The following is a 12,655-nucleotide window of genomic DNA, read 5'->3' on the forward strand; positions in this document are numbered from 1 at the left end:
ATTAATCTGCTCCTGGTGTCGGGGACAATGTAGTGCTCCTTGTATTGTCCTGCAGTGAAGAAGTGGTTTAGTTCAATAATCAGGAGAAGCCAATTGATCTGGGTCACTGCCTTTCTCTGCCACCTCACCCTGTACCAGCTGTGTGACCTGGACAAGTCACTGACCCTGTAGTACTTCAGTGACCTCAGGAGTCAGACGTTCTTGCTAATACTGCAAGAGAATATTTAAGTGATCTGGGTTACAGGGGCTAGCATGTGCTGAATGTGAGAATATGGAGAGAGAACTCGGACACACCCACCAATACCCAGCCCCCCTACACCCTTCCTCCACACACATGCAGGTAGGCTTTTCTGCTCTTGACAGATTCCCTCTCATCTTTCACAGGGAGAATTAACAATGGCCCAATATGGTGGCCCCTCTAATAACCTCAATGAATTCTGAGCTCTGTTGTGATGACATCATGCTGGCACAAATCTCCCCACACCTCCCACAAAAGGACCTTGTTTCAATTCTAATTTATTGAACCTCTAGCATTCATTTAAGGAATTGCAGTCCTTAAATCTTTTAGTGAATTCCAGTTCAGAAGGCATGAACTTAATACCTTGGCTCAACATTAAGCCTAAATTCATTAAGCTCTATTTTATTTTAGTTTTAAAATGACCAATAGTAATTAAGTTACAGAAGAATTTTTTTTTTTTTTTTTACAGGCACTAATAATGGCACACAGTGATTCCCTGTCTCAGCGTGAACTTTACCCACATACAGAGTCTCTGGATGCTGAGATGATGGACAATAGTGCAGCCTGTGTGCTGTCAGCCCCCACAAAAGACTTTCACTCCAAGAACACTTTGAAAGCACAGCTCCTGAAGTCATCTGGAAATATGTGCAAATATAATCCAAGATGGCTTCCTGGAAAGCTCCAGAAGTGGTTCAGACCAAGAGAGACTGAGGCTGGGACCCTAGTGGGGGGCTGATTGTGGTTGGCACTGTAGGGAAGGATGTGAATGGTACAGACCCAAGAAGATCTTCTGGTGCTTGTCTCCACAGTTCTAGAGTGGTGAGTACCATCGGCACAGTAGTAAATGACAACGTCCTCTTTTTCTGTGAAATTTATGGCAGGGATTGAAGTAAAAATTTGAGAAACCTTTCTCCTCAACTTTGCTCTTCCCACCTACATGACTTTGAGTTGGGATTTTTATTGACCTTTCTAAAATCCAATGCTCCAAATCCTGATTGTGTTTTTGCCCCTACCAGTGAATGGCTACCTTTTAAATAATTGTTCTGGATTTCTTGCAATATATTGCATATTTTTCTTTACTTAATTTTTTCCCTTTACTTTTGTGGAATGGATATGTGGAAATGTTTCATCTTTATGGAACTCTAAATAAAAGAAGAGCATTTCCAATGAACTTCCTTTGAAAAGATTTTATTCATTTATTTGAGAGAGAGACACAGAGAGAGAGAGAGTACGAGAAGGGGCAAAAGGGAGAAGGATATTCCCTGCTGAGTAGGGAACCCAACACAGGGCTCAATCCTAGGACCCTGGGATCATGACCCGAGACAAAGGATGACACTTAACTATCTAAGCCACCCAGGCTCCCCATACTTCTAATAATTATAAGAAACATTACAGAATTTCTTTGCCCTCTCATCTAGACTGAAATGGTCCAGGAGTGTGATTCAGGAGCCCAGAGGAAGAAGAAAGTGAATACTTAGAGCCAAGATACCCCATCTGCCAGGCTGTGTACTACAGAAGCAGGCAGGATAGTGGGGACCTGGTGGCTGGATGCCTCCTGCCTTAGTGTCAGGAGGGCATAGCTTGAAATGGGGAGGATGAAAAAAGTGGTTGATGAGGTCGATTGCTGGGCCTTTAGTACTGGCTGCAGCCTTATAGGGAATGAGGGTGTTTTGTAGGCTTCTTGCTGCTGTGCCCTTCTCAAAATAAGACTAGTGGTATCTGGAGAACTGTTGGCATAAATGTGAAGGGACTATGAAAGAATCTTGATTTCTGTGGAAATGAAAATTGTTTCTACTTGCCAGGAGCTATTTTATGAACATGATTTCTCTATATAATATTTTGCAATATTGCATGTTTAAAATATTAACTTTCAGAAGAGAAAATATTTGGGGCTCCTGGCTGGCTGAGTTGGTAAGTGTCTGACTCTTGATTTTGGCTCAGATCTCAGAGTATTAAGATTGAGCCACACATTGGGTTTGTGCTGAGTGTGGAGCATGCTTAAGATTCTCTCTCCCTCTGCCTCTCCCCACCTCTCTAAAAAATGAACTAATACTTAGCGAGAATATTTTATGCTTGAAGTTTTATTCTAGATGTCCTTAACCTTGTCCATCCTCACAGCAATTACATGATACGGATACTTGTAAGTTTTCATTCCATAGAACAGGACAGCGAGGGTCAGAGGAGTGACAACTGAATCAAGGAAATTCACAAAGCTGCTAAGTAGGACATGTGTTTAAATATTATCTTGAAGAAACAGAGAAAAAGACAACAATGAAGATGAAAAATTCCCTTGAGCATCTCACCAGGAACAAAAACTCTCTCCATTACGGTCTCTGGATTTCTCGATTTCTTCTTTGCAGATACATGGACATAAATATTATTTTGTGGGCTACAAATTCCTTGATGAGTCACAGGTACAATATACACTGTGTTTTGCATTCTTCTTCTTTCAGTTCACTTCATATTCTGAGCAACTCACCTTGTCACTAAAGCATGTTTTTATGTCACTTAGGAGCTGCCTGAATCTCTGCAAATTTCTTAATCTCTTTCTGCCTCAAATCCTCATCTGAAAATAGATGTGATAACAATCCTATCACAGAAGTTAGTGTGCATTAAATAACTGAGGGACTTTCAGTCTAATACATGCTAATCCAGGTTCTGAAAATAGTAAACTTTTGATAGTAATTACATATGTTTTCTATTACTATCATTTCACAAATTCAATATCCTCATACTGTCAACCATTATTATTTATACCAAGTTTTCATGCGAAAAACCTATGGTGAACCCTTTGAAGTACTAACCTTGAAAATTAGTCTCATATTATTAGTATTTTACATTTATGCATTTATTTTTCCATATTCCTGTTTTCCTCCATCTGTTCTCTTTTGCCTTTTATGATTTCCATATGGTTTTCTCTAAATGTATTAATGACTTAAAACTTGAAACAGTTCTGCCTAAAACTTGTGTGTGGCTCTGTCACATACCATGTAGAGTTGATGGGAACTCTGGTTTGAGCCCTGCCTGCGGAGAAAAGAGAGGAAGAAGCCAGGATGGCTGAGTTTTCCTCCTGAGGCAGCTGTTCTATTTTCCCTCCTTTCCAATAAATACCATTTCTGAAGTGATCCATACTGGGTAATTGAATGTTGTGGAGGTGGAGGTCGGTAGACCAGAAGGCCAATGGCCTACAACTAAGAGGACTGACTCTTCTTATGCAGGAAGCTTCATCCTGGGAATGAAAAGGACTAAAAGACAGAAGGAAGGCACCCATGGTCACTCTGGAGAAAGGTCCCCTGGTCCACCATGGCTGCTAGGAATTTCCTTACAAACCCTGTGTCTGTATTTGTGTTTATGTCTGTGTGTACCTGTCTGTGTGTTTGCATGGATGAGTGTGAATATGCACTTGCATCGCTTTCTGTCCTGCGTGTTTGTGCATATGTGTGTCTCTGTGTGAGTGTTGTATGAAGAGGTAGCAGTTGTGTGAATGTCTCTAATTGGGGGAGACCACACCTTCTACCTGACTGTAGCTTAAGGAAGGCTGAGAAAAAGTATCTGATCTTTTTCCTTCCTATACTGTGAACAAACTCTTTCTTTCACTCAGATTCGTAAGGTGTGATATTTTCAGGACATAGACAAGGATTTCAGATGCTAGGAGCCAAGAAGGGAGATAAATTATCATTTCAGACACATTCATGGAAAAATGTGTTTTCTCATCTTGAATTATTTCAAACATGGAAGTAAACAAATGCAGAATTTATCTTTTGTTTATTATTTTAAACATTTTCAAAAATAGAGATTTTATTTTCTTTATTTTTCATAACTTTAAGAGCTTTCAATATTGAAGGCATTTTCTACATGATAGGTGAACACATTGGCTCCATTTTCTCACTTATTCTTCACAAAGCTTACTAAGCAGTGATTTTATTATTGGTTTTATATTTCATATGAAAAAATGGAGGCTTTGGACACACCAGTTATTTTATCAAAGGTCTGACATGAGTAAGTGGCAGAGCAATAATCTGTGAGGATCTATGTCTAGAGCACACAATCTTAAACAAGATATTTTATTTCTTCCATACATACTTTTAATATATAATATATCATACACCACTATGTAATAAAAATATGCATGTATATGTACATAAGTATGTATATATTTACATTTCTCTCAATGTACCAGAATGTGTTCTTAGGATTCATTACAGGAAATGTTCTTCCTCAGTAATGCTTCCTGGGATTCACTGATTCACAGATTAATTCAGCAAGTGTGTATGAAGATTGCACTAGAGACAAGGTTTGCACAGACCCTGGGAAGGTCACCAAAACGGAGAAAAAGTTCCTACTTAGGAACACTTGTCTTCATCTTCCTTCATTTGGCACCACACCTGGCCCTCATTGTCATGTCCATGACCTCAGTCATGTACCCTCTCTCCATTTCAAGCCCCTTCTCATGCCGCCTGAACCATAGATACTCCCAGGAAATATCAGGAAAAGAACTGATATGTCCTGACTCTCAGGCAGAAGCTCTCCACAGGAGGCAATCAGGTCAATGGGAAGTTGCATCAGAAAGCCTGGCATCCTGAAGGCTCAGCTGGTGGCTCTCTGCTTTTTTTCCCCTTGATTCTAGGACTGAGGTACCTGTCAGGAAGCACAGGGTGGGGGCTGAGGCTGAGGTTGGGACTGGGGCGGAGGTTGTTCTGTGGAAATGGTGAGAGTCCAGAACTGAAGAGAGGTTCCTGGGGCTGACTGTCAGCTCCTCTAATACTTTGTACATTTGCACATGGCTTCATCTATTGTGTTCTCTGGACTATACACAAAGAATTTCAGTAGAGGGGACAGGATGTCTCAGTGCTGCCTATTTCTTGTTCTTATCATATTGCCTCTAAGCATGTGTTTTAAGAGACCAAATACATCTGATACATCAGATAACCAAAGCCTAATTCTTTTTTTTTTTTTTTTGTACCAATAAATCACTTTTTTTGGTAGGTACAGCATTGAGTAATTATCCTTGTTTCTACTGTGGATATAGATATAGATATTTCTGGTTGTATCATTTTGGCTACTAACTGGAAAGAGAGAGTGAGACAGAGATATAGACACAGATATGGAGATAGAGACAGATATGGGGACAGACACTGACAGATATGCAGAAACAGGTAAGACTAGCATACATAGAAGTATTGCAAATGGGTGTCAAGGAAGACTTTTCTAAATTAATTGCCCCAATTATTTCATGGTAAGGAGTAGAAGCAGATGTGAAATTTAAAAGAAGTACTGATGATAATTCTGAGTCCTCCTCTAGGCTGAATGCTTAGTTCTTGGATTTCTCATCTCTTAATCTCAAAGCAGTTACTGGGGAGGGAGCATCCCCTCCACAGAAGACAACTGGAGATGTTCCAGCTGATTTCCTCTGACTCCACAGTCCAGGACCCATGGGGTCTATGCAAACCCTGACTTTTGTTGTTGTTGCTGTTTTACTGTATTGCTCATGATGGTCAGTTTTTCTCAAGGGTTTAAATTGGAAAATTTGGTTTCTAGATTCAAACAATAGTATTTTTATTGGTTCTTTGACAATACTTTTTTGAAAATTAGTTTATTTTTAGAGTCAGAAAGCTTCACAGATTAAGGTTTTTAAAACGCTGTTTCTTGTCTACATAACTCTGTAGTTTCTACCTTCTGAACAGTCTCTGTAGTACAGATGTTTCCTTTATTCAGTAAATAAAACAGGCCACAGCCTTTGCAGAATAATTAGAAAAGGTCACTTTCGGTCCAGGTTGACACAGCCCTTTTCAGGGTATAGAGGAGGGTGGCCATGGGATGGGTTTTGGCCCCCATCGTGCCTCCACACTTAGGCATATATGAGCAGGGCACACTGGTAACACCAAACAGAGGCTGCAACTCTGGGTTTGCTACAGGGAAAGAAAGTGTAATTATTGTTGATAAAATATACATGTCATTTCTTCCTCATTCTGATTTTGGAGGGAGGTGCTAACCTTACCAATTGAAAATAGTTTCCTCTGGTTTGGAACAGCTTCTTTCAAGTTAGGACAATCTCCTTTTGCACAATGCTCATCGTTTCTGTTTCTCTGTCTGTCTTCTGCTCATTCTCATGATGACATCACTATGCATGGGGAGAGAGTTCCTTCTTCCAGTCTTCCTCCCACCCTCTTCCAGCCCTTTGCCCTGCTGGTCTTTAGGAGTGGTCTCTTCATCAGAATCTTCTTGTTTAATAACCATTCCTGAACTCACCACCACTGACTCACACCATGCCATGGGATGTAAAGTTTCCACCCTGCAGCTTCTGTTCTTGTCAAAGCATAAATTTTTTTCTGCCATGAAATATGAACATTTGTAGGATTCTCATGGTGATCATGAGATTTCCTCTAGAGACTGAACATCAAGCATATTATCTGGCAGCTAAATGGATGGAATTCCATTTTGTTCACTGCCAGCACCTTCAGAATGAGCTTTTCACAACTACTGAAAATCTCTGAACAGCTTTCTTCTCTCTGAGAGAATCATTCTATTTCAACATAATAGTCTATAACTAGGAATGCAAGTCAGTGGGAAATTATGTCAAACCAAACATTTAGGACAGGGTTAGTGACATCTGTGGGGTTTACATTGATATCCACCAGACTCCTTTTCCTCTTTCCTCTGATACTGAGGCATTATATAAAAAGAAGTATATAAATTGCTTAATACAATGCCTACCTAGTACATAAGGAGTTTTTGGTAAAAAAAAAAAAAAATAGCTATTATTAACATCTTATCTGGAACATTATGTTTCTTAAGTTTCATAAAGAGCTTAACTCTTTTTCTTTGAATGAACAAAGGAAAGAATCAAAGAAATCTACTGACCTATGGATTACAAATACTGACTCAACCACTTCCAGAATAAAACTGGATTTTTGGTAACTGTTTGGTAACTTCAGTATAAAAGTTTAAAAAAATCAAAGGGACAGAACTCACAGTAGATAGGGATGATCAGTTTGTGATCAAACATTTTTATACATGACAGAAAGGTAGATGAAGGAAGGACAGATATTCTGGCCGGCGCGACAAGAGGGAGCAGGGTTGAAGGACAGGAGAATGAAGAAAGGCAATGTGGGGACAGGAGGGACACAGGCGAATGTATCAAGAAAGTGTCAGTTTATTTTGCAGAGTTCTGATTTATACCACACAGTAAGAGAATCGCCTTCTGTACATCTAGTTTCTATTTTGGCCTGAGAGTAGCTGGCCATGCAGAGATATCAGACAGCCTTGACCTTCGTGGTTTGGACACTTAGGCTATAACTCAATATTCTCAAAACACAGGAGCCTTATTAACTTAGTCTTGAGACAGCAGCTGCAATGGCAACAAGTCAAACCTTACAATATTCTCATAACAATCCAGGGAAACACGGTGGCACTCTAGCTCGCCACCCATAAAAGTCCTTGGTTAAGAGGTTCCCAAGAACTGCTGCTCTATTGGGTTAACCGCTTCTAGGCACGAGGATCCCAATAGACAGAAAAGATACATCAATTATAAACAATGTGAGAAGCTGGATTTTAGTGTATATTATGAAGTGGCAGACATTTCTCTACTTTCTTTTTGTACGAGTTAGGATTGGTTCACTACTGTACACGTGTTTATTGTATTAATAAACATCCAGAACACTGAACTGAATTCATCATAATACTGGTTCATAAAGTCCTCTAATCATTTATTGACACAGAGATAGAGATCTCTTTATTTGTTACTACTTAGGTGGTGATGACATATGTAATAACTCGAGAAATACCTCAGAATCCCTCATTTACCTGAAGAACAAAAGCATTAAAAATAATGTATACATTTCTCTCTATTAAGCTAGTCAACTAGAAAGCACAACATTTAATGATAATTTCTCAATACTTTTCCAGTTTCCTGTTTTCTTACTGAGGGAACAGGGCACATCCTGTTCTGTTAAAGATGGGACTTTGGTGGCTTTGTGGAAGGTGAAATGAAAGGAACTAGATAAAATCTCCCAACTCTGCAGTTTGTTTTTACTTATTTGGGGGCAAATATAACCCACATATACTTGATTACTACTTAATTTTTATTCTTTTGCGCCTCCACATGGACGGTGGACCTCTCCTTACCTTGCCCTGGACATTACAAAGTGGACCTTCAGGGACTGCACAGATGGTTTTCCTTATTCTCTGGTTGCTGTCTGGGAGAAGCCAATGGAAGCATCAGCAAGAGACTGGGAAGTGGAAGAAAGTGAGGTCTGGGTTCCCTCCCTGAAGGGGGCCTGCATTCTCACAGGGGCCAACACATAGTGCCAACTCCCGCCATACCCAGAGGTTCATGCTCAGGAATAAGAGGTGCATGTGGGAGAAGTCATTCCCTTTTATACCACTTAACCCATTGGAGGAATTTGTTTCTTTTTCCCAAGGCCCACTGGCTTGGAATTCTAGTGTCCAAGAAAAAATGTTTTTGTCAGGTGACATGGGGATGGTTTTTTGAGCTTCAGTTTCCATTGGCTAACTTTCCATTTGAAAACAGACCAAAGATTCCCATGACTATTTCCTCAAAGGTCCATGGGCACAGAGCAATGGGGTTGGGGGAGTGGAGCATTAATCCTGAAGAGAAAAGGAGAAATTTCACAGTGTTCATCCTTTGTGCCCCTCAGCATCCATACTATTAATTTGCCTGGGGGAGAAATCCATGCCCCCACAGCAGGAGACACAGGGTCATACTTGAAAGCATATCTTCCTCTTCGTCTCCAGATGAACACATGAGGTTGATTTTATAGCAACCTTCTATGAAAGGCTTTTAGGCAATAATAGTGGGAAACAACTTTGTTGAACAAAACTATGGTTGTGTACAATTCTGCTTTAGAGGGTCTCATTCTCTCATCTGCAAGTAGACAAATGGGATTTTAAAAAATGAGGAAATGACAATACAGTGTTAATAGGAAGACTCAGTATTGGTGTCACTGTCTATACCTGGTATCTGTTCTGCAGATGGGGAAAGAAACACTCAGGCCTTGAAGGTACACTGAGATCCACCAGCATGAATCTTGTCTCTAACTTGGCACATGGAGTCAGTAGGAATCAGCAGAGAAAAAAGATTTTGTTTTGTAAATGAAGCAAAGTTTGATGGAGAGAGGGGGGATATAGTGGTTAAAACAGAGACTATTCCACATATTTCTAACCATCAGATGTCACATGGTACAGCTAAGTGCTCAAAAACATGCAAGAATTTTAATATTAATTAACATGTGAATTCTATTTAACAGTAAATTTCTAAAACAAACAAACAAACAAACAAACAAAAGCCATACAGGTTTTCTATGAGTCAATAAGGGTATGAGTGACATAGTAAAAACTTTCTTGTTCCCAACATTTGGAAGTGACCTCTCTACCCAAAACAGTATTCCTGAACCCATTCTGGGGAGCGGAACATAAAGAACAACCAACACAAAACAGTCAACATAGATATCCAGGTGTGCCAAGGAATTTTCAGAATTGTGATTCTTAGAAAATGACTCTAATGTAACAGACATGAATTTTTCACAGTATTAATGTGTGGTCAGTTAGTAATACATTATAGAACTATGGAAACTATCATTTTATGGGGCACCTGGGTGGCTCAGTGGGTTAAAACCTCTGCCTTCAGCTCAGGTCAAGATTCCAGGGTCCTAGGATCAGGCCCCGCATCAGGCTCTCTGCTCAGAAGAGAGCCTGCTTCCCTTCCTCTCTGCCTGCCTCTCTGCCTCCTTGTGATTTCTGTCAAATAAATAAATAATCTATAAAAAAAAATCTATGATTTTATGAGATGTTCTTAGACATTATTCAGCATTAATTTTATAATATAATGTTGCTTCTATTAGTCAAAATCATTGTGTCTCACCCACCACAAAAATGAAATAAATGAGTTGAACCCAAATCATCAGGATATTTCAAGCATCCATCTATGCAAAATCCTCCACCCATGAGGTAATGTGAGCCCCTCTCTGATAATCAAAATGTCAGTCTCAGTTCAGCAGACATCAATGGAGTCAACACCGTACTTGGTCCTGTACATTCTAATAAGATGCTTTCCATGTTGTTAGAATCAGGCATTTAAATAACCATTTAATTAGCAACCATTTACTTAGGATAGGAGGTTTTGTTGGTCTCTGGATGGTTTAGCTTTACTGTGTGTGGCCTAATGTCCTTGGTGAAGCTCAACTTATCCACAAGGAGAAGGGCAGCTAGAGGAAATGACTCCAAATATGACTCGTTTTTCCCTCCACATAGGGGTGGTTTGCTCCATACACAGGGCCACTCTCTTTTTAGGTTGTAACTCAAAGACACTATGGACCCATGTTGAAAACTGAGATTTACATTGATTGAACTGGGATGACTTCTCTGACAGTGTCTTCATATGTAGCTAATTTCTTTCTAACAAAACTCTAATACTCAGGTCTCAGAGTCACTCCCCTATGGAGTCAGACACTGAAAAGAAAGGGTTCAGTGGTATTAGGATATGGGAAGACAAATGAAGGAATATCCCCCAAACAGAGCAAAAGTAAGTCTCTCCCCCTCCTCCACCTTCTGTACATGGTGGAGGTCTTCATCTTGACCCAGGCTTCCTTAGAGGAAAGGGGTGTCGGCCTTTTTCACAATCAGGCATGTGTTCAATATAAATCTCCTAGTGCAAAAATTCTGGGAGACATATGAGGAGTTAATGAATCTGAGGGACTAATTACCTACAAATGTTTTGGGCTTTCCTTTCAGCAATCATGTTTACCAGTGCTATTAAGTTGTACATAAACTGTGAATCTTCAATTGAAAAGGCATTTATTTCAGCTTTGACTTCCTCAGAGAGCTTTTTCTTTCCCCCCACATATGGCAGCATGTGTTTTCCTGTTTGGGACTGGAGGATCAGTAATATAGTTTTTCTTTTCTTTTTTTTTTCCCTCAAGAAGTTGACAAATTTTATAAGAATTTAGTAAACAAAGTGATATCTTATTGGTATCATTTTGCTTTATTACAGAGGATCGACCCCATTACTGTGGTAGTTAAACTACCTCCCTGCACAGATGAGAGAACAGAAGTCCAAGGAATACGGCCCCCAAATCCCATATGGAGTAACATTCAAGAAGAATTGGAAGTGAGGGCCCCGGGTCTCATCCAGGGCTGTTGCGTCAACCTGCCTGAGGATCATGTCCCCCCACATGAGTTGACCACCAGATATGCCAGTGCATGAGGGTGCTGAGACATTAGTCCTACCAACTGTTTGCTGTGCTTTGCTCACTGAGTCTCTACTGCAAAGTTATAAGCAGTGGGCAGGACAGCATTTTGAAAACTGGAATCAAGTGTCTACAACCCATTTCAGTTTTCAATCATTTTATGGTAAATCTCTTTCTGAAATGACTTTCACAATATTTTATTCCCACATTCTTCTTTGGAGATGGCCAGAATCTTCAATTGCCAGCCTGTCAAGCTCTGTTCAGTAGAAACAAAGATAAGTCACAATATGAGACTCATTTTCTAATGTCGCATTATAAAAAAGTTAAAGAAACAAATAAATTCTAGGATTATTATATTTACTGTGAGATATCCAAACCAGGATTTCCCCATTTCTAACTTGAAGGTAGTAGTATTCCTCTCAAGGGCTACTTTTTTGCTCAGGGACCTGGTCAGAGCACAGGGCTGTGGGATGTCCAGGCAGCGCAGTAGTACACGCCCTCGTCACTTTTATACAGTTTCAGCACTGACAGAGTACAGCTGTTGGCTATCCTTGCCCTTCTTGGCATTGACTTTGTCCGCTTTCATAGGAAAATCCCATTGCACATTGGAACTGTACATGTCTAGATAAAGGAGCCTCTTCAGTGCCGTACCATCCTGGTGGCGGTACCAGTGGATATAGCTGATCGAGCTGTCTGTTGGCAATCCAGAGAAGGTGAACTGCCCATGTGTGCCACCAACAAAGCAGACTGACTTAGCTTGAGTCCTGCTCCACCGCCTGCCAGGGGAGAGGGGAACAGCGGTAAGTCAGTGATGGACAGGAACCTCAGGGTGTCCCCTGTACTCTGCACTGGGGAACAAGTCAGGACTTACCTGGAAACAGGAGAGCAAACAGGATGGCAAGGGGACCCAGCATCGTTCTGTCTCCCAGCTGGTGGAAAGGAACCTGAATGACCTTCTGGCTGCACCTGCTGGGAAGAGACTGCCTGGTTGTGTTGCATAAGGGACATGAAGACCTGAGCCTCTGTTTCCCAGAGGCACCTGCAGTTACTAGTGAGAAAGAGGCTGGGAGGAGAGAGGGAGGGGCCAGAGGGCTGGGACAGGTCTGACCACAAGGCAGGAGGGAACATCAAGAATCACTGAGAATCACTGAGGACTGTTGGTGCAAGAAGGGCACCAGTGGTATAACAGCAATCCTTGATTGGACCTGAGCAC

The 12,655-nt window shown here is 40.7% G+C and overlaps 1 gene segment (V, D, J or C); it reads right to left on the reverse strand.

The window, feature by feature from the left end:
- LOC116568650 overlaps positions 1-12,356 on the reverse strand; it is a 51,704-nt gene extending 39,348 nt beyond the window's left edge. Inside the window, 2 exon segments of the C gene segment in view lie at positions 11,902-12,218; positions 12,314-12,356. Coding sequence covers positions 11,902-12,218; positions 12,314-12,356 — 360 coding nt within the window.
- Between the last annotated feature and the right edge of the window lie 299 nt (positions 12,357-12,655).

This window comes from Mustela erminea, chromosome 11 (genome assembly GCF_009829155.1).
Source record: "Mustela erminea isolate mMusErm1 chromosome 11, mMusErm1.Pri, whole genome shotgun sequence".
In the NCBI taxonomy this organism is placed as follows: Eukaryota; Metazoa; Chordata; class Mammalia; order Carnivora; family Mustelidae; genus Mustela; species Mustela erminea.